The sequence below is a fragment of the Clupea harengus genome, chromosome 15 (assembly GCF_900700415.2).
Source record: "Clupea harengus chromosome 15, Ch_v2.0.2, whole genome shotgun sequence".
Classification (NCBI taxonomy): domain Eukaryota; kingdom Metazoa; phylum Chordata; class Actinopteri; order Clupeiformes; family Clupeidae; genus Clupea; species Clupea harengus.
Window position 1 is genome coordinate 5,187,428 of NC_045166.1, and position 23,313 is coordinate 5,210,740.

Here is a 23,313-nt window from a genome sequence, read left to right on the forward strand (position 1 = left end):
TTTCAATATGGATTTCAATTGTAAGCCTGAAGAGTTTTATGCTAAAAACGACATAATGCTTGGTATGTTTAAATAAATAAGAGATATTGGAGCTACGTTCTGTGTGCAGACTTCTATTGTTTTCAAAGGTGAGGAATGGCATTGTCACACTGAGTCAGAACTGAATATATTCACACTTTTAATCCCAGGCAAGGGTACATGTAGTTACATCCAAACATAATTGGATAGTATGAGGCAAGGGTTATACAATACACCCAGAGGATGGTTCAACCTGTCCAGCAAGTGCTGTCAGGAAGTCCCAACAGGAAGATTGAAGCGGTCTTTACTGTTAACATTTTGTTGTACTATTGCCATATATTTTCACAAAAGTCTAAAAGGTCCAGGTTTGGGAATGAATCCACAGAAGAGCAGGTAGGTACATGTGGCCATCCATGACACTGAATGAAGCAGCCAGCCATTTTACAATGCTCCATGAAGGACCTGCTAATGTTGTGCAGGTGATACAAGGAGTGTGGACCAAATCATAGAAGCCTTAGTGTGGAGAATACACTTTGGGAGCATCTGGTGGTCTCAGCGGTCCTTTGCTGAAAAATTCACAGAAACATTTCTGTTATATCATCAAAACTTGTATTATATGATCACAATTAGTTCACACTGGTTACTGTATTTACATAAATCTTTACTAGTAATTCTCAAGGTTATTTGAATTGGTAATTTAAGTTTATTTAAGTGACATTCTGTTATCTCATACTTGTTAGCAATAAGGTTGTTTCAGGTTGCTGCAGTCTGAAGATTGTGCAGTCTGAAACAGGCCAGCAAAGGCAGGTGGTCTGAGGAGTTGTTTGCATTGGGCAACCCGTTGACTGCGTGAAGATCAGTTTCATCGAATAAGGCAAGCCTGGTCAGCAAGTGCAGACCTTCCCCAGACAGGACATTGGATTCTGAAAGAAAACATAACACCTTAATATCCAACAATTCAATTACATTGTATTTATATAGCGTCAAAACAATAAAAGTGTCTCTAGGCGCTTTACAGAGCCCAGGGCCTGAACCCTGGATATCAAAAGACATTTTAAATTCATAATAATCTCAAAAGAAAAGGTGTCTTTGAATAGTGTTAATTAAAAAAAAAAAAAATGCAAGGGAGCCAATATTTCCTGCCACAACTGTCTACCCAAACACCTAGGTGCTTTACCCGGTCATGAAAATGGAAGTAAGAACTGTTCTTAGGTCAACAGCATATAAGACAGCAAACATTACAATAGAATAGAGTCCTGAGGTATTTTAGCCCAAAGCACACGTTATTGAATTAATTGAACAGCAGCAGTTCAGTCACAAGATTAAATATGCAGAAGGAAATTCAGGGAACGTAATGTAGAAATGGGTAATCCTCTTATGTAGTGGTCTTACTATGGAGAAGGAGGATTTAGCTCATTGTAGAATTAAAGTGCCTTTGTACTGATGTAGAGAAAAATATGCATCATAATGCTGTGTACCTGACTTTAAGGATGTGTACCTTGATGCTGTGTACCTGACTTTAAGGATGTGTACCTTGAGGCTGTGTACCTGACTTTAAGGATGTGTCCCTTGATGCTGCTGAATAAAATATGTAGTCCACAGTCATGGCCCTCTTTGAGTGACAGGTTGTGATCTCTGGTTGTCCTCTTTTTGAAGAATGATGGGAGTAGGCAGAGGTGAGATTCAAGCAATGCTCAATACAAGGCCTGCTAACAAAGAATCACAGTGAAAAAAACATGTCATGCCGAGCAATTCTACTGTAAGTAATGATCACTACTAATCCTGTTGCTTTCCACAGCTGTGGTCAAGGCAAATGACAAGTTGAAGTCCTGTTAACATTAGTTATTAAAACATTTTGTGCCCACTAATTATAGCTATTTCTTTGTTGCAGGACAGCAGATATGAGTTTGCGGAACTATGCAGGATATGAATGAGAGACAGAAATGACTATTATTAACCCACAATTGTATGTAAATACTGATTTGATATTAGAGGCATAGGGTGACATCATGCTTCACATGCTTTAACTGCTTTTGCAAGTATAAAATGTTGCTCTGTGATCGGCACTCCGTTTGTCCAGACTTGAATGGTACAATCTAATTTCAACAGCGCAGGACCTATTCAATCTAAAAGTTTGGTTGAAATCACTTTTTTGAAAGATTAATAAATAAATAGACCAAATGATAAATAGACCACTAAAACTTCATTTTCCATTCTTTTATTATAAAAGTAAAGTATCTTCTTCTTTTCAGGAGCTCAAGCTTTCTCAATTTTCACTCAGCTAGCCTATTTTGTCACAATATCATTCTTTGCTAACTGCCCGTCAAGCGGCTTTAGGACATTAGCAAATAACATTTGGGCAAATACATTTTTGACAATCAATCAGTGTTACATTTTTTAAATGTGCAATTTTTGGGAAGATGACTGAAAACACACAGTTCATATGTAATGACTGAGCTTGAATAGACTTGACTAGGCCACAAAAATGTAAAATAAAGGATCGTGCATTCGTGGAATGAGCAACACAGCTAACCGTGTGGGTAGCGGCCCAAAAAAATGTGCCAAAATCCCCTGCAATATTCTTCTGTTGGTATTCACTCTTGTTTTGAGTTGCTTCGTGGATTGGATGATTGCACTCTCTCACAGTAATAAGGAAAAAAAGTGGCCATTTTTACACTTTCAGGGACCTCAGTAGCGTGTGGAAGATCCATACGCAGCCACAACGGCTTGGCACCTCTTCCTCATGCTGGTCTCCAGCCTGGTCACACACTGCTGTGGGATGGCATCCCATTCCTCAATCAGGATTTGTCGCAAGTCAGCCAACATGATTGCATTGCGTTGGTCACTCTGACACGTACAGCACGCCCAAGCTGATCCCACAAGTATTCAATTGGGTTGAGGTCTGGACTCACGGCAGGCCATTCCATCCTCTCCACTCCCAAATTCTGGAGGTACTCTGTGATGATCCTGCCTCTGTGGGGGCGAGCGTTGTCATCCTGGAGGATGGAGTTAGGTCCCAGATTCTGGAGATATGGGATCGCCACTGGCTCCAGAATCTCATTCCGATATCTCACTGAATACCAACAGAAGAATATTGCAGGGGATTTTGGCAAATTTTTTGGGCAGCTACCCACACGGTTAGCTGTGTTGCTCATTCCACGAATGCACGATCCTTACAAGTTGTACCTCGTTGTAAAGGTGACTAATCAGGCTTTCCAACGATATAAAATACAATACCAATTGGTATTATTAAAGGGGAGGAATAATCGACCGAAATAACGTTTCCGAACTTTTTTTGAGGAGTTTAGATCTAGTCATTGAAATGCCAAACATGTGGTCACCCTAATTATGTAATAAACCTACATTAATATACTCAACAACAACAACAACAAATATATAAATGAAATGACCCACAGAGAACTTACCCGTTAATTCTGGAACCTTCACAATTCCTTATATCACCGTCTATAAAAAATATTTAAAAAAAAAAACAATATTGTTTTTAAAAATGTAATTCATTAACATTTAGCAGCAATATTCTTTTCCAAAATACAATGTACAGGGAACATGTAATTTATCAGTATCTGAGCTTCCAGTGAAGGAAACACATAAACACATAACATTAGTGTTCTGACATTTCATGTTACAATATATTATTGTTATAGAGACACGCACACAGTATAGTATTCGTTTCTGTTGAAATGAGGATGGACTTTTACTTTGATACCATGCAAATGCTTGTATCATGGGATAAAGAAATTTGCAGCAGTGAGTAAGTTACGCACATGGTGAAAGCCTATTGTGTTGCGCTTTTCCTCACACCTTTGAAAACAATGGCTTTAAGTTTTTTGGTTTTCTCACGTTGTAGTTAATTTGTATATGTGGCCTACATTTACTTTTTATGAACTGTGTTAGTTCGTTGATCCGCAAAGTAAAGTTTTCCATAATTTATGTAACGTGCTAATATGTACAGTATGTTAGCATACCATTCATTTGTCATAAGGTAAGGACTTATTAGCCAGCTGTGCTGTAATAATATAGTAATTTGCTATGTAAGACCTTCTAAGTCTTTTCTGTTTCTTGTTTATTACAGTTTCACTCATAAGTTTTCACCTGACATTTGGAAATTTCAATAAAAGGAGCAAGGCGCTCGCTTACTGGCTCCTGAAAAAAGAGTTTGTCTGACTGTTTAACTGCGTTAACACACTGGTCATCATGTAAAACACATAGTGGGAACAGCACAGTCAAAAGCCACGTGGGTGCAAGAGAAAAAATACAAGTACACAGCCATGGACTCCGACTCTGAAACCTAGCGAAGAGCTGACCTCCTGGTATAGCGGCTTGGTGAAGAGTTATCTGAGCATGTTAAAAGAATCCGTGCTGTTCATGTCACCAACCACCGATCTGCCCTCCATCTGTCTTGAGACAGACTTCAAGAATGTTATGCTACACCAGAAATAGTAGAAAATTACCTATTTAAAAGCAGGGATTAAAGTATTCCGGCACCGTGCCGGATTTCCGGCGTGCGGCGTTTGGCTGCGAAAAAAAATCTTATATTAAAAAAAAAAAAAAACACGTCTCGATATCATCACCATCACTTTCGAGTTTATGAGTTCGTCTGCCAATGAAATGAAAGGAGCACAACTCTCCCGCTCTCAAAATAACATTATTAGCCAATCAGAAGTAGATTGGGGCGGGTCTTGGGAAAATGTGCTTCAGACTTTTCATTATCGCTCTGCCTAGCGTAGCTGCCCGAGTAGAGAGACATCACACCAAAGGAGAGTAGGATGGAAAGTAAGTTCATGAAAATAAATGGCGCTGGGCATGGATAGAAGAGATGGGAAGGGAAGGACAGTAAGCCTTTTGGTAGGTGGTGTAAGAAGTTAAGAGAAGCAGGTGCTTGCTTCTGTACTTTGTGCTCGAGAAAGCTAATATATGCAACTAGCTCTCCAACACACAACGCCTTTACCGGGAGCAACATCCTCAGCTGATCTACCTGCATCAATAACTGACCGTGTGTGTGACGTGTGTTTCACTAAACTGTCCATATCCTATCAGCATGCCGCTATTTTAACACACACAGCATAACACCAGAGTTTAAAAGACGTATTTCGGAAAAGCTAAAAAAAAAAACGGCATGTTTTCCTTAAATGTCGACGAAGCCACCAACAAGTACATGGACAAAGTCCTGTTTTGTATTTATTTCCCAACATTAGTTACCAGTTCTTGTAACATTTTAATGTTTTGTTTGTTATTTATTTTATTGATATATTTTCTATTCATTTCCTAGTATTTAATTCACAATTATTTCTTTTGATCAAAGTAATTATGGAAATGTTACCATATAAAACTACATTATTATCTACAGTTCACTGTTGCAACAGTTTAAAAAGTAAATCGCTGTCCTTTTTCATATATCCTCAATATAATGGTTACAAATCAAATCTTCTTCCACTGACATACCCTTATAACATGTCACCTTCTGATTGTAGGTCATCTTGTAACCTTTCAAGGACAAAGCTTAGCAGCTAAACTTGATATCAAAAGAAATCGTAAATGCTACATGTGTTAGTACCATATTGTAGTGAGGTGGAGTACTATTGCTGACCTTTCTTGGGATTGCAGTTTCAAAAGTCTCACCATAATCTGCAATCATTCATTTCTAACTGTTTGTTTGTTTGTTTTTTTGCAAATGTGTCCATGCCACGGGACGATACCCCCGCTCCCACACACAAAAAAAGTTCAGGCTCAGGATTTTTTTTTGCTTTAACCCCTGTAAAAGACTAGAAAGCTCATTCTGTACATTTAAAGTAAAATATAACTGACTTAAATTAAAAAATATATTTTCTTGATTCTTCTCTGTAACAGTTTGGTAAGAAACTTGTTATTCTATAGTTTTATATTTTAGGGATAGAAGGTGGTGATTCAAATGATAGTATCAGAATGCTGCAGAATGTTCCTTTGATTTAAATTGGTCACCCCAACATTCGGAGGTCCGATATTTCTTGATATTTAATGGCCGCTGCCACTGGCAATGGGTTTTGGCTTCTAACTCACATCTTTCATCTTTCTGCAAGTAGTCCGTTCACTTTTCATAACGGAAATTCATTGTAACTTGAAGTCAGCAAGTAACACACTGCTACGCAACAACTGAAACTTTAAAGTTCTATCCCTTACGAGCCCACATTATACAATTGGATCTACTGAGGAGTTCAGTTGTAGCAACCTGTGTTTAAATAGTTTTTAAAAGACAAAGGTTTCCGTGCGCAGACACAGACGCTGAGATAGCAAAGATTTACATTGAAATGAATTAATATCAATTTATAGTGCTTGCAACTCATTTTAACAGAAAGTTAAACAAAATGGCTCCAGATTAATTGACTGCACAGCTACGGAACACTTCCATAGCACTGAAATATAGCAATGAGAGAAAAGATAGCACTTATGCTTACTTGAGGTAGGATCTTCATACTGGCACTGCTGACTAATGCCCAGATGTTGGGGCCAGAGGGGCGCACTAAGAATGCGCTGGCCTTTAGGGATGTCATCCTGTCCAGACACCTGCATGAAATATAAAAAATAAATTTTCAGCTTGTGACTCAAAGTTTAGGTTTCATTATATAAATGATCAATACTCACAGGATGTTTTAATACTTTTCTGATGTGCTCTTTTGTGCGCACACTGCAGGTCCTCACCTTGCCCATGGGAATCCCATGATACTCAAGCTTGCTCTCTCTGATAAAGTGATAAAGAGGAGACCAAGGCGCAGAGTTGAAGTCCCCACAGAGAATGACAGGACAAGTGGTTCCATCTGACTGCTTTGCTACATGACTTATCTCTGCCAGCAGCAGACCAAGTTGAGCCAACTTGATGTCCCCACGCCGTGGATTGTACAGAAGGTGTGTATTAGCCACACAGAGGTGATTAGTGATGCCCTTCTCTACCTTGGGCTGCAGGAGTAGCACCAAACCCACATTATCCCGGTCCAGTAAGGGAATGCCCGGTTTGAAGTACTCCACAGGGTGGCAAGACACCAGAGAGAAGGAATCTTGTTTGAAGACCACAGCACAGCCATCTGGCTTCTTTCCCGTCCTTTTCTTATACTCACAGTGGTATCCTAAGGATAGTACACAACATGACAGGTGTATTTTATTCACCATCTTTTACAGGAATCTTAAATGACTTTAATATGTATGAAAAAACTACCCATATAACAACATAACTGCAATATTTGAGTGTCCTTTATTATTATAACAGTGGAAGCTTGCCGGTGAGGAAAAGTATTTCATGTTGTATATGGTTTTGATAACGTCCGTCAAAAAACTTCAGCAACTTCAGTACTGAACTATGATAACCGCAAAAAGCAATATTTACAAACATGCGTACCATGTGGATAGGAAGGAATGCGGGTCTGGGACACCAGACCTAACTGCTGTTTAGCCCTCAGGAGATGTTGAAAACTGAACTCAACATGTCACCAATAGGTGCATTCATAGAGCCTTACAGCATCATTATATGGTCGATTCACATTGTTGTGATGTTGATGTTGAGATGTTGCAGTTTTATTATTCTTGTACGGTCTTATTGTTCCATGTTCCAGATCTGTGTCAATGCTAAACACTGTTGTGCTGATGTTTATAATAGGTTTGTACAAGTCTGGTGGCTGGGGTATATGTACTTACATTTTATATGATTGTGTGTCAGTTTATCGTTTCAGAGTTTAGTCACATGCTAGTCATTTATGCGAAAATACATAGAACTTCATGTAGTTTTCACAACTAAAAACAAATTAAATATGTAAAAACGTGATATTGAAACAGCAAAACATGCACACACATTTTGGAATTTTCAAATGTTTTCGTCTGAAACATGGGTAGGGTGTGTGGGGAAATGTTGTGTGTAATTTATGAATGTATGAATGGCGTTATTTAGACAGTCCGTGAGAAAATGGGTGTGGTATCAAACAGGTAACACGCTCTGATTGAGGGAAGGTCAGATAGCAGGGTTAGCTCTAATTGGCCGTAGGGGTCAACCAAACAAAAGATAGATGGGTGTGACCGAATAACTTTAAAAAAGGTAAGCGCGCCATTTATACAGTACAATTATCCAAGGAGCATTTTCTGTTGAAAGCTTAGAGCCTTTCAATAAAGAATCCGCAGATACGTGCGTATGGCCTCTCGTCTTCTGATTGCGAAATCTCAAATAAGTTACTATTTTCTCCGCAACGTGACTGGATTAGGATTGTTGCAACAGGGCCTCGTTCAGATTTGATTTTGAGCTGATTATGGTGATCAGTTGTCGTGTGGGTGTGCTGAGCGCTGAGAAAAGCGGTGATTGACTAAATGACTGACGGGTGTAAGATGTTTTTAATACGTTTTGTTTCCTAGGAAAAGTTTTGTAAATGTCAACAAGTGATTTGTGGAGTGATTTGTGGACTTTTTGCTAAACAGAGGTGGTATCACTCGAAAGACGAGTGCGTTAACTTTGAGAGTGCCATTTAACTGTGAGGCACAAAACACGTGGGTAATGGGACGAAAGCGTGAAAAATGCTCCAGGCTAGTATTATAGAAGATACATAATTTGAACTAGAAAAGTATAAAGTAGTTACTACATAAATAAGGTAACTGAAAGGTTTGAATAAAGCAGAGTTACATAAATATTGGATAGTATATTACAAGTTTTGGCGTTTGCTCCTGGCTGGCAGTAAGCTGTGAGATCACACACCTTTCCGAAAAACATCACAAACTTCACCCTCATGCAGAACGCCTCCCCCACCAAACTGGTTAACTTTTATAACACCACACTCTCTTCCTGCCTGAACCAGCTTCACCCATTCAAACTAAATTTGTCACCTTCACACACTCCGCCCCCTGGTTCACTGACGAGCTGCACCTCTTAAAATCTAAGGGACGTCAGCTCAAGCGGCTCACCAGGAGAACAGGTCTTACTGTTCATGCAGAGGCATATAAAGAACAACACCAATATCATTACAAGAACCCCTTCAGGAATAATCCAGTCTGGCTGTGATCACCCAAGGACACTATTCTCCTCCATCAACAAACTCCTTAAACCCATGGACAACCTACCTCTCTCACTCCGTCCTGTCAAAAGTACTGGAGAGAGTTGTTGCCACTCAGATAAAATCCCACCTTGACTCCAATGACCTCAGTCTGGTTTCTGCACAGCACTGAGTCTGCTCTGATCAAAGTCACAAATGACCTACTGTTATCCTCAGACTCTGGTTCCATCAGCATCCTCATCCTTCTTGACCTCAGCGCTGCCTTTGACACCATCAACCATTCCACACTCATCACACGCCTCAAATCCACCCTTGGTATTACTGGCACGGCCCTCTCCTGGTTCCAGTCCTACCTCACTGACAGACATAAATTCATTTCAATCAACAACTGCAAATCGACCATAGTCCCCGTCACCCATCGCGTCCCCCAGGGTTCGGTGCTTGGTCTCCTTCCCTTCATCATCTACATGCTCCCATTTGGACAGATCTTCCGCCACCATGGCCTCCAGTTTCACTGTTATGCCTACGAAACTAAGCTCTACCTCTCCTCCAAGACCATCATGACCACATCACCCCAGTCCTTTATGATCTTCACTGGCTCCCGGTTAAACGCAGGATACATACAGGATACCACCTACAAGGGCCTCAACAATCTGGCTCCCCCCTACCTCTCCGACCTCCTTCACCAACACGCCCCCTCCCGATGCCAAAGGTCTGCTGATGCCAACCTCCTGCAAATACAGAGGACCAAGTGCCAAACCTGGGGTGACAGGGCGTTTTTGGTCGCCGCCCCCTTCCTGTGGAACTCATCACCGCACCACATAAAAAATGTCCCCACACTGTCTTCATTTAAAAGGCCCTCAAAACCACCTCTTCAGCCTTGCCTTATCCAACTACCCCCCCCCCCACACACACACACACACACACAAACATCCCATGTTTTTATTATTTTCTTTAGTTTGTTTACCTTTTCATGTCTTTATTACCAATTGCATTGTTTGTTTTCTTTTATCCCACAGTATGTAAAGCGTATTTGAGAACGTTGAGAAGCGCTATATACTGTAAGTGTGATGTATTATTATTATTATTATACTTGATTACTGTCAGATAAAGATTTGGGTTGAAAGTTCTTTGTTCTATGTGTGCAGGCAAGCGGCACAAGAGAGTGACATAAGAAGAGGGGGAAGGTTTCTCTGAAATTTCACGTGCAGTTGTTTCAGTTGGATTTAAAGTTGGATTTTGAGATGGCCTTCGTAAAAGTAGAACAATGTACACCTTTAGAGGCAGTAATTAAATTATATTCATTAGATCCAGAGGTGGTGAAGCAACAGTGTAAAAAAGAACTAAAGATCATACCACTCCATGACGTTATTAGTTAAAATGCAACGAAAGATATTAGTTTCCGGAATAAGGACAAAAGTGGAAAGAGAGAAATTAAGAGACAGCAGGAGTTACAGATTTTAAAGGCATGTATGAAATTGGCTGAAGAAAAGGTTGGGGAGCATGGGCGAGTTTCAGCAGTCTACAGATGAGATAGAAAAGAAAAGAATTTAGGCCTCCACCCTATGTCAACTGCAACTTTATCCACAGCCGCCCGTTCTGGGGCAAGGTCCAGCAGTAGGATTCAAGGGTGATTTTTCTGGGGTCGCAGAGGTGAAGGACGACAATAGAGGAAAGCTAGAGCAGATAGTAGAGCAGGTGGCGCGGAGGTTGATTTATTCAGGGAAATGTTTGAGGAATGTGTCAATTGGAGCAGATGCAGGGGTGCAAACTCATCAGGGATGAAAAAGGTGAAAACGATGCGAACCCCCTAGGAGGGTCCGGGGCATGCTCCCCGGGGAATATATTTTAGATATAAGAACATTTTGCACATTTTAAAGTTCAATGCATTAATCTGGTGCACTTTGACAACAAAATTATGAGGCTAGATCTATGAAGAACTTTGTGCTGTTGTAAACAATTTTATGCTATGGTAACAGTTAATTCATAAACATTCCTGTGTTGAATGTTGCACGGGCACAGGCCAACCCAACCACCCACCCCAATACCCTCCCGACCACCCACTCCAGTCCACTTTACCAAAGCACATTACGTCACAGATCTCCATCAGGTATTAAGCAAAAAAAAAAAGGGCTACTATTGGAACAGAAAATCAACAGAGGCTGCATCAGGCATGGCATAGCTTCTCCGTGTTCTTGAAAAACTGTGACAGTGGGAACACATATTATTTTCCCTTTACATTACTCTTTGAGTCTAGCTTGTCAGGACAAGGCCCATTTGCACCTAACTCCTGCCTCTAGTTGAGCCACAGTAATGGCATCCTCCTCCTAAAATGATCTCATTCTGAAAACAAACTGAAGTAGGAGAGTGGTAAGTTTGTTCAGTTGCAGTGAAGCGCCCGGCAGTAGAAAACGGGTCAGTGCTTCAGATTACATACACTTAAGGATGTGTGGTCAGGGGAGGCATAGCCTCATGAAAAGTAAAAAACAAATAATGATAAAATAAATATTAATATGTATCTACTGATCTGTGCTTTTTTTGTATGATTCCGATCATTTTTATAATCAAAATCGCTGAATTTGACCATGTCCTGTTCAAACAGAGAGGCGACTCGCGAGGTGAGGCAGCAACGAGCTGCGCCTCATCTCAGATTGTGCACTCCCTCACACACTGGGTTGAGCTCATGCCTTTTGCTTTCTCATGGTTTGTCATCACTGAAATATTTGTAGACACTTTTATTATATGTCGTTTGTATCCACAGAATATGTAATGTAATGTATTTCACGTATGTGAAGAAGCTATTTAGTCTTGCTGATCTGTCATAAAACCACAGTGAAAAAGCACATAGGGGAGGCAAACCTAACCTCTGCCTCAATCAAGGGGGTGTGCGAGAGCCTGGAAAATGGACTTCCAATCCAGTGAAGTGATAAATACATAATGGGAGACCAATGCCAGAGCTAAAAGGTTTGCTTCAAACGACAGGACAGAAGATAACTTTAGCAGCTAAACTCCGGACCAAACTCGGCTGACGGCCATGTCTTTTATGTAAATGTACATTTTTCTGCGTTTTCACGCTTAGATTTTTCTAAAGTTACCGAGAAAAAGACACTGTACTATCCGATAACACCGTTATTGTAACCAGCAAAAATGGTTGATGTGATTTGCGAGGCGTCTGTCAGCCAACTGTCTGACTTTAGCACGTTAGCCTACGTTAGATAGCATAACGTTATTGCAGCGTACCAACGTCACACGTTACCGTAAATGCCATCTTAAAAAGGCTGCTCGAAACCAACACTTTCACCCGAAAGACATGTCTTGTAATACACCTGTCTATTACGGAATCGAGGCAGCTACCTTCCATTTCGAACAGACCCGAAGACTCAAAATAAAAAGCGTGCCTTTGGGTGCCATGGGTTGGCCAAACGAACAAGCTTGAAAAATATATTCATGACAGCTTGCGTTCGCAGAATACTTGGAGGTAATTACTACCCCCCCCCCCCCCCCCCCCTAAAAATATTTGTATTGCAGATCTACACGAATCACACAAATTACCTATTTTGGATCAGAAAGGTGACGAGTTTGCACCCCTGAGATGGTCATGAAACAAAGGACCCGGTGCCTGGCCGGTTGTTATCAGACCTATGCATCAAAGACTCCTATCTTGAAAGTGTTGAGAATGTTGATACAGGAGTGGTGATGGGATTAGGGAAACCACCCTTGGTATCAGAGTTGGGGGAGGTAGGTGAGAAGTATGGTTATTTAGCAGCAGGACATCAGGAAAGGGTCAAGAGAAAAATGTAATCGGAGAGAGTGAGAAAACAAGAGATTGAGAGAACATCGGGGGTTGAGGAGAGGAAAAAGCAAGGGGAAAAAGGAAAAAGCAAGGGGGTTAAGGCAAGGGGGTTAGCTGATAACCAAGGGCAGGAGGCACACGGAGGTATCTCATGTTGTAAGAAAAAGTTGAAGGAAGAGAGAGACAGAGAGATGGGGTACAGGCTCTAGTCCGGGCAGTATATGTAATTATGCCCTTATTTACAAAAGGTCACCAAACTCACTACCAGCCCTGGGGACATACAGATGGGATGAGTGGCAGGGTTAATCTCAAGACTTTCCAATAATATTCTAGAAAATAACAACATTTCTAGCTGGATAAATAAATGTGTTCAATGTGGTCAAAAATGCTCAGCACCTAAAGACTCCAGGCTGGGTTTAATCTGGGTTTCATAGTGGTCCTCTTGTACCTCTTGAAGACACACAATCTATGGAGACACAATTACACATGTAAAGGTTAACTGCACCATAATGACAAACATGACAAAACTACAGTCTGTTCTTGGGCTGTAGATGGGATTACTTACATTATTTTCTTAAAATATACAGTGGCTTGCAAAACGTTTCAACGTTTGAAAGTCATCACGATTTACAAAAGATGCTTACACATATTTTCATTATGAACACTTATACTGTAGTATATTTCTAAATGCTAAATACAGTAAATGTGTCTATTATGCATAAATACATTTTGTAGTAGTCTGCTAGCATAATAGGTTTTTAGGGTTTTGAATCCCTAAGCATTAATACAAGGTAGAAAACCCCTTTTCCTGTAATAACAGCCTTTAAGGTGCAGTATGGAGGATTTAGGGTGATATTTTAGCAGAAATAGAATACAGCATTCACAATTATGTTTTCATTAGTGTATAATCAATCACCTGTCACTGTGAATCATTGTATTTTTTGCCAGCTTTGAATGAGCCCTTCATATCTACATGGGGAGATATCCACAGAGTACAGCATGTTGCACCGGCATGTTGCTACAGAACTTTCACGTTATGGCACCTGACGGCCACTGTGGCTGCTCCTACTGATTAATTGTGTTACTGGTAGGTAATTCTTTTCCCAAGCTTTAGTTTTACAGACTGCAACAGGTTTTCCTGCGATATTGCATCAATGCAGGAACTTTCAGGTAAGCATTGCGATGCATTGATTATTTTCCCATATTTCTCTACCATATTTCACTGTTGGGATAGTGTTTTCTTGAGGCATTGACAGTGATAGATTAATGCCACATGGAGCGCTTTAAGGATTGATCAGAACGTTTTATTTTGGTCTCATATGATCATAAAACCCCTTTCCCACATCTTCAGCAACCTCCATACATGCTTTAATGGGGATCTTAAAACAATGGCTTTTTTGCATCCAGTTTTATGGACAAACCTTAAAGATTATTTAAGAGCTACACCTGCACCCTAATTTCAGCCACTGAACATTGTATTTTTCAGGCTGAGCATAATTATAGACTCTTAACTTGCAGCTTGAATAGATTTATTTTATGTAAGTAAGTATGTAAGGGATAATGTAAAGTCAGGCGGTCATTATCGAAAAATAAATCCTGACGGGACGAACAGGACCCTGAAGCTAAGAAAAATAGTTCTTCACGCAAATAGAACTTTAAAGTTTCAGGTGTTGCCCAGTAACCCATTAGTCTCAGGGCCTGTTCGAATTGGCTTAAAATGCTCCCTTCCTTCCTTCCTTCCCTCCTATTAAGAGAGCAAGTGCTGTTCAAATTGTCTTAAACCCTCTCTTCCTCTCTAGTAAGATACCTTGAAATACGTCACATAACGGTCATTTTTTAAGAGAGCATCTGAGCTGCCTTGCTGTCTTATGGCGGCAGGTATTACCCATAACTCTCTGCGCCATTCCCTAACCGGAGACAAATTTAAAAAAAGATGGCGGATGAAATCGTCGAAGTTCCACAAAAGTATTCACCGATGTACGTTTCTTTGCTTTTTTTGGTAAATTTTTAAAAAAGTTACCGAGAAATAAACAGTGTACTATGTACTTATGTCATGATTGATTAACAAAAATAGTCTGTTTCGTTAGCGATGTATCCGTTAGCCAGGTCGCTAACAGTAGCTGCTAGCTAGCAAATAAGCACACACAGGATGATGACACAGCGTCATGTTGCCGTACATCCTATCTTAATAGACTGTTCGAAATCAACGGTTTTTGAGATACCTTCCCCCGAAAGGACCTCTCTCGTCAGACACCTGTCCAACTAGAGATCAAGGATTAGACAGCTATCTAAGAATCCGAACACAGCCTCAGATTCAAGTTACAACGACTTTGCGTTACGTTAAATGACCAAACTACTTCCGGAATGATATGAAAGATGTGAATTAGAAGCACAAAACCCGTTGCCATTGATTTTTCGCAGCGGTCAATATAAAGAAATATCAGACATCTGAACGTTGGGGTGGCCCATTCAAATCAATGGAACTTTTTGGAACATTCTGAGGTGCTGTATAATAGACTAGATTAACTACCTTGCATGCCACTAACAATGGTCAACGGTACAATTTATTTCAACAATTTATTTTAATCAAGGTTTGAACAATTCAAGCACTTTTTAAGCACTTCCAAGGTACCCAAATCATCATCACATCTGAATTGTTACTATAAATGCAAATTTATACCCGAACGCAATCAATGTAATGTTACATTTTCCAAGCTGTTCAAACTTTGATGGCATGTTTTGATCAGAGGACTTATCTAGCTATGAATGACAAGTGAACGAAAAAAACTTTCTTTTTTTAATCTTTTATAGTGTCAAGGAACAGACAGCCTTAACGGAGTAATCATATGCCCATTTTGATGTTTCATATGCATATTTCATGATTTTCATACCATAACTCCACATACCAGACCATATCTGAAATAGACCCCCACCCTCAGTTTGAATAAACCTGGCCAGAGCCATCAGGCTTGGTTCCAGGCTTTTGTCTATGTTGAGAGCCATCAAGCTTGGTTCCTGGTCTTTGAGGCCTTATAAGACTTTCCTTGTGACTTGCGACTGTGCTGTCCGAGGTTGCCGTGCTGCGCTTCGGAATAAACGTATTATTTCCCTAAGGAATTCGCCAATAACAGCAAACTCTTTCACATGCCAGTTAACCTGACTATGAACTATCCTAACTATCTCTAGCTTAGGGAACAATCTTAGCCCAGAGGGTTACTACCTGTCATAGCTTTTTAACTATCCTAGCTATCTCTAGCTAAGGGAACTATCTTAACAGTTGGCAGCAGCTAGCGTGTGATGAACTCATATTATTTTTCCTATTTAAATTTTACAAGTTAAATAGAGGGGATTATAACTTTAGCTAGATAACTAGCTATCCTTTCATACAAATGGAACTCTTCCCTTTAGCAACGAGAACGAGAAACACAACCTTAGCTGCAAAGTTTAATTTCTCAAAATGTTTCAACCCACTTGTGGGTGATGTCAAATAGCTTCTGAGATAAATAATGGGACATTAACAGAGCAAGGGCTTACTCTGATTTCAATGTAATGTTAGCGAATGAGAGAGAGGAGAGGTCCCCTCCCCCCCTCATTTATCTCTTACTTTTTAATAAAAAATTATTATGAACCGTATCGTAAACATTGCCAACCACACGGAAAAGAATATGTAGCCTACAGATAGGCCTATCATTGGTCAGTATGTCAAGAGTTTGGCCTAAATGCACTTTGTATGGCAAAATGGCGACGGGGCTATTGCTATGGTAAATGTGGAAATAAACAGAGTGTCAACATTAATATCCCCCCCCCCCCCTCCAAAAAACCAAAACACAACAGGAAGGGTGTGTGTGAATGTATATGGTATGAAGGTTCTTTATTAGCCTAGGAAGTTAAATTTCAATGTTGCTTTACTAGCATGACTTCGCACAGTAGAATGATAATTTATAGCACCTACAGTATAACTGCAAACTAATGTCGATAAACACAACAACTTTAACTGTAGCAGTGTAGAGAAAAGAGGAAAAAGTTAAGTTATGTGGAATAAATACATAACACACACACGTCTCATTGTCTCTCAGTGGCAGGCTACAACATAGGCCTAATGTATCCTGCCCTTCTCACAGCATCCGGCCCTCTTTTAGTAAGACATCAGATCCACTTTTATAGTATGCTCTTTTCACCACTGACTGAACCAACCATAATTTAACAGCTTCACAATTGAATTTACTTTAATATTGTTTTCAAAGCATTGAGTTAACCTTTTACAACTGTATTAGGGCTTCCACCTAATGTTACAATGCTCTCTTCACCTGGTTTTTTTCTCCCTGCCCACAGAAAGAGGGCCCTCAGATTTCTGACTTTAGTAGGCTTCACAGGTGTTGGAATTCTGATGTCTGTTTCTGTTTCTATTAACAGGGAGTCTTTTCTTGCCCGGTCACCATTGTGCTTGCTCTAAGGGGGTTCTGGCCATTGGCTCTGTAAAGCGCCTAGAGACACTATTATTGTTTGGCACTATATAAATAAAATTGATACGTGCTTATGGCGGGGGGGTGGGGGGGGGGGGGGGGGGGGAGGCAGCACAGCTGCAGATCCTAAGTCCCCCATGTCATCAGAAATTTAATAAAGGTATTACTGTTGTTTGTACTGTAAACATTTTTTAACTGGCCAGTGACTCAAAAGTTACTTAAAAACCCTAACAGCATAAACAATGATTTTTACGCCACAAACCAGAACAAATTAATTGCAATGTTAACTGTTTTAATTTCCCGCGCGAGTCAATGAGTTTTAATGTACTCTATTCATTTAACATTTACCAACACTTTATTTTAATATTACAAGTGAAAAAGGGATGGGATATTATAGAATACAATTTTTTTTTTTAAATGGTGAAATTTGAGGAAGGAATGATGGCACACGTTTTTTGGGGTCTCAAAATAATCTCCCGATGCAAAGCTATGTTGATTACTATGGCTTCAACATCAATGGGTAAACGAGGGAAGGACACCCCATATCCAATAGCTGCTCAACAGGAGGAGGGAGATAGGGAAAACCTCAGGGCTTATTAACGAAAAGCTGCCAGCAAGCAGGTTAGGTTCTGTGACCTTCAGTACCTGACCCAAAGTTTGAGTTTCCTCTCTTTCTGGAAAGGAAAACCCAGAGTTTCTCTCATCTCAGGGTTAGCAAACTAACAAAACCTACTGTCTTGAATACCCCCAGAGCAGCAGGACACAACACAACAAAGCTGCCTTTGTGAGCATTTCACTAGAGTTTTTAAGCAGGTACCATCAGTGTTTCTTTGAATTAGGCCCACAACATGTCCATAGGGCTCAACGGTGGTGTCTGGCTTCTGCCGCCACTACCAGAGACCACAACAGATAGAACAGAAGATTGCACATATCTCAGTGTTAGTTCAGGGTAATTCACGACCCCAAGTAGTCCACTAGCGCCTCAGCCATAATCACTGGCTGAGCCATAATCACCATTCTTCAGCAGCCTCAGACAACTCCTTTAAAGCTCCTTTGAGTGACCATCCTCGAAAACCAAACTCGTACAGAAGTGTTGTGGTCGATTTAAACTGCAAACATGGTTAATGTAAATTCTGCCCATATCTCACGTAATCGATTACAGCACAAGCCATTTGAATTTGCCTATTGCCACTGTGCTGATTCATATTCAACAAACTGCATGCTTAAAACAGTGTTTGACTATACACCATCAACCATTCGTATAACACATATCACTCCTGTTAAAAACTCAGAACTGCTGGTAATTCTAGAGAACAATGGTTTACTGATATTGTTAATTAAATCCCTCAGCAAAGAACTGAGGCGGATAGATGTCTAAAAGGGAAACTTTGGGATTTTTCAACCTGGGCCCTATTTTTAGATCTTTTTGGGTCAAAATCTTTACTAGGGACAAAAACTATCTAAATCGGTCCAGTATTAGGTCCAGATTTAGAATACTAACCAGAATCCTATGGAGCAAGCATGCACTTCAAAGTGAATTGCTTGTTTTAGCCACAGACAGGCTCATAAATATTATTATAAGGGTCTGACAACATGGAGAGGAGCTACAGAGATACACCTGCGTCTGTTTACATCAAAAAATCACTGTTATTACGGCCAGTGTTTTACCTTTCTTTTCTTACGGTCTCTAGTTTTCTCTGTTTCACAAGCTGGCTGATGACCTTTAGACAGAATGATTTTGATATCCAGGAGATCTTTACTTTAACCACTCACAGGTAGTACCCATAGATTGTAAAAAGTAGGGGCAGCAAGGTGTCATGCACTTACGTTATGAAGAAATGAGGCCAAAATCGGTCAGCCATATTTGCTGTTCTGTTATCAGATAAATGTTAGTTACACGTTGGGAAAGCGTGTATCTTTTGTAATTGTGAAAATGGTGGTGACTTTCAGGGGCGGTTGAATACTTTTGCAAGCAACTGTAACAGCAGGAGCAAATAAAGATGATGGCTGAATGGTGGACAAAATAAGGCCTAATACAGTTGAGATGATAGCCTAACCAACTATTCATTTTAAATATTAGAATTTACGCTACATTACATAGGCGATATAAACAAGTGAGAAATGACTGACTTACATCAGAATTGTGCCGTTGTATCTCTTTGATTATGTTGGTATACCGGTAATTCCAGTCGAGGATGGGCAAGGAACAATGTTTGTACAGGTGGGCGTTGTCTTGTAACAGTTTTTGTGAAAGGATGTTGTAGGACATCACAGAAAAGTCGAAGAATCTCCCCTTAAGGGATTGACATCTTCCACTGATGTGCGAGAAGTCCTCCCATTGCCTCTCTACTTCTGCAGAGAAAAAATATGGCCTGAAGTGAGCAGGCTATTTGTTGTGTGAAAAGACTAGCTACTACCACAGCCCGTCTACAGAGAGCATGTTCACTTCCTATTAATGCCATTGTACCAAAATTGGCTGCGATTCACCTAGAGGGCGTTCGGGAGATGATGGGAGTGAATGGAGCTAAATGGTTAAAATATTAAATGAAATGAAAAACAAATGTGTTTTGGTTTTTCCTACAGCAAAGGTAATTGGTTTGCTAGCTCAGACGGGTTGCAACCATTTTCATCAACTCCTGCGCTCCGGTGGCAGCATTAGAAGTGTTTGGTGCGGGAAACTACATAGATGGGCCCAAGTGGCCAGTTATGAATGAAAGCATAGGAGTTAGTGGATAATCGGCGTAGCATTTCAATGGCGAAAGCAATAGATAGTTTGCCCACACAGATATAAAGTAGCTAGCCTTATTTATGCTAACCTGGCTAGTGAAGCTAGAGTTAGCAATGTAATGGTGATCACCATAGGCAAAGAATATTAATATTATTATATAATACATTAATTAGTCTCTGCTTTATCTTTGTGAGCTAGCGCATGCCATAAAGTGGTTTACAATGAGTGATGCCACCAGCACCACTAAATCTAAAAAAACTAAAGTCTTTAAACCTAACAAAAAGCTTTAAAAAATGAAAGCAGTGCTGTTGTTATTTCTATGGTGCAATATGTCTAAAACAGAATTGAAATTCCCAGGGAAAAAACGTAATCTATAAAAATGAGAAACAGGAAATTGTGAGTGGAAATTCGCCCCCTAATTAGGAATTATCTGATAGATTATGGGAGTCAAGGGTGGCATTTTTGTTAGCGTTTTAATACTCTTAGTATTACAATTATGGACAAATTAATGGGTTTTCGCAAAATTTGAGAAAATAAAGAGTAAGCGAAAAAACGCCAGTAGAAAACCTAGGCAAACCATTTGGTGAGTTAAAATGTAGTGATCAAATGTAGTCTTTTGCAACTAACTTGTGTCTTGTCTCGTAAAAAAAATGTGCTACCAGTATGACAAAGCAGAAAAAGAACGTACTACATCGTGTCACTTGGCTCAGGCAACACAATGGACTCGAGTGGTATCCATGGGTTACATACAACTCTGAACTCACACCCAATGGTTTCTTATGAAACTTATGCTAACGTTACAACTCTAGCGCCAAAAAACATCAAATGTATTTTATTCACCAGATTGTGACCATCAAATCCTTAGGTAATCGATGTGTTTAACTAAGATGACTTAATAACTTTGTGGTTGTTGTGAGAACACTTGCAATCTCTGATCGGTAAAGTGACTGGCCTTCTAATCTGTTATTTTTCGCCGGTAGCAGAGGGATAGCAACAGAGATATTTTACAGATATTATGGGTCTGTGATTTATAAATAGAGAGAGACGACATACACGTATTTTAATTAACATAATCGAATGCAGGGTCTCTCCAGCAGTTATTTAACGGCCGATTTTCCAAAACCCCATTCATTCTCATATAGGGAATTTATATTTAAAGCCGGAACGTGCAAAAATGCCAATCCGCTGCATACACAATTGCCACGGTCACTCCCACACTCTGTTACGCACAAGCTTAACGGGAACAACAGCACATGTGTTCTAAAGATTGTAAAAGAACATGCCTGATAAAGGACTTTGGGAAGTCTTGCGACTTGGACTATTGGTATTTGATGAAGGTTTCTTCTGACACCACTGACGATGGTTCAATGACTTCCTTAACCTTTTAGCAGGGCGGTCTTCGTCAGAAATGCTCAAGAGAGTCCTGGCGAGGTAATAACTCCTTACACAGGAGAAGTCTAAAGGGAATCTGAGAGCGAGTTTGTCGTTAACTGTGTGTTGATGTCGCCACGAAGCTCTGGTAACTTTTTGAACGAAATCGCTGCGACAGCACCTGTTAAGCAAAAAGGGACAAAACTGTGTCCATAAAAGGTTGGACCGGTAACGGTTTCTCCAAAGAAAGGTATGCCTCGGAAGGTGAAAACTGGAGCTAAATGAGGTCATTGAGTCCAGCTGGATAATATCACACTGCTAACGCTAAGATCTGTTAGCAACTAGTGAACCAAGTGTAGCCGGGTGTTCCGTGAGCAGCTGTAGTCAAATTAGGTCGGCAAACTTCCGGCACATTTGAACAAAAATCTACCAAAATAAAAGTTGTCGATGTGGCTCTGAAGTGTAACTACAAATGCATTACCGCGAGAAAATGCGAGGGTGGGTACATTACAATTCCTTATCTGCCAATCCTCCCTCCCTTCCGTTACGTCCTAGTGCCTCCTCTTGGAGACGTGAAGCATGCATCAATAACTCATGACACGGCAGCATCACCTCATGCTAGAGTAAATGGACCTGAAGTTATGTACAGCATATACGAAGTTAAAGTGTAAGTGCACCCTAACATTATTTTTCTGAGCTGTAAACAAAATTACATGATTAAAACACATCAATGTTGACTGATTGTTTTAGTACTCGGCTGGACCAAAGAGATGCACTGTTTTTATATATGTATGACTGGTGCTCCACATGTTTTCCATGTAACACCCACTGTAGCACTCTCTGCACGAACATCATCATCATCATCATCATTGTTTATTCAGGGAGAAATTGACTGAGCACAGGGCTCTTTTGCAGCAATGCCCTGATTGAGGCTACATAGTACAGAAGAACAATAAATAAACAAACCATAACAAAACAAAACAGACAAAATAAATTAAAAAACACATTAAACAACTCAGAAATTAAGTATATATAAAAAAAATTAAAAAATAACATAAAGTAAAAAAATTAAATCAGAGAATCATTTAAAACAACAGCATTGAGGCACATCCTTATTATCTAAAAGGCTCTTAAATTGGTTGACAGACAAATACTTGGTTAATTTCAACTCCACTTGAATAGTGTTCCATTTATGGGAAGCAAAGAACTTAAAAGCTATTTTACCTATATTAGTTTTTGTAAGGGGGATTTCAAGGGAGATGAGGCTCTGTGACCGTGTATTATGACAGATTGATTTTAATTTTAAAAGTGACATGAGATAATTAGGCAGTTTTCCCACTAAGGCTTTATAAACAAATAAAATACAGTGTTTTTCCCTCCTGTCTGCTAGAGGGGACCAACCAACATTCTTGTATAAGTTACAGTGGTGGGTCCTGAAAGCGTCTCCTGTAACAAAGCGAATAGCACTATGGTAAACAGAGTCCAGGAGTTTTAAAGTAGAGGGTAACAGAAACCATTGTGGAGCTAAGCAACACTGTCCCCTGATCAATCAGAAACTATTATACAAGAGTTTTTTATTGAAGCTTTAGATCTACCTTATCTAGTGTACACCACAGGCAGAAATATGGAAAACCTTGGAAATCCAACACCTGCAGCCAGGGACGTAACTATAGGAAGTGCAGCAGGTAGGCCTACTACTGGTAGAAGCCGATGGTGTCTCTCTGGACGGGGGATTAACTCTTTTCAACCACTTGTCCATGTTCGTGCAGCAATCGGAACGAGCTCCCGCTTCCCTACACAGGGCATCGGCAAGTGAAATTCTGACGAGGGAGCTAACCGTTGTGCCAATGTTTTGACTAATGGTCCCTAACCTACCTGTAGCTATTGGCAGTGTAATTATTTCGCTGAATATGGGTATAC

At 40.1% G+C, this 23,313-nt stretch overlaps 1 protein-coding gene across 4 annotated transcripts; it reads right to left on the reverse strand.

Annotated features, from left to right (window-relative positions):
- Window positions 1-161: 161 nt before the first annotated feature.
- On the reverse strand, window positions 162-21,870 carry angel2 (angel homolog 2 (Drosophila)). 4 transcript variants are annotated; one of them, XM_031581628.2, is made up of 9 exons: window positions 21,306-21,870; window positions 19,429-19,646; window positions 13,228-13,297; window positions 6,715-7,136; window positions 6,471-6,579; window positions 3,444-3,483; window positions 1,552-1,727; window positions 752-941; window positions 162-584 (listed from the first exon to the last, which is right to left on the reverse strand). In XM_031581628.2, the coding sequence occupies exons 1-8, from the start codon at window positions 21,682-21,684 to the stop codon at window positions 772-774; spliced, it is 1,584 nt and encodes a 527-aa protein (XP_031437488.1). In that variant the 5' UTR covers window positions 21,685-21,870; the 3' UTR covers window positions 162-584; window positions 752-771. The 4 variants fall into 4 exon arrangements, with proteins under 4 accessions (XP_031437488.1, XP_031437489.1, XP_012682783.2 ...); XM_031581629.2 differs by having other exon boundaries at window positions 1,552-1,724; window positions 21,306-21,868; XM_012827329.3 differs by having other exon boundaries at window positions 1,567-1,727; window positions 21,306-21,868.
- Window positions 21,871-23,313: the final 1,443 nt, after the last annotated feature.

Coding starts and splice junctions, on each gene's coding strand:
- angel2 (XM_031581628.2), bottom strand. CDS start 21,684: ATGACCTCATTTAGCTCCAGTTTTCACCTTCCGAGGCATACCTTTCTT. Junction 19,647..21,305: donor TTCCCAAAGTCCTTTATCAG/GCATGTTCTTTT, acceptor TTTTCTCTGCAG/AAGTAGAGAGGCAATGGGAG. Junction 1,728..3,443: donor GAAGGTTCCAGAATTAACGG/GTAAGTTCTCTG, acceptor ATTCTTTGTTAG/CAGGCCTTGTATTGAGCATT.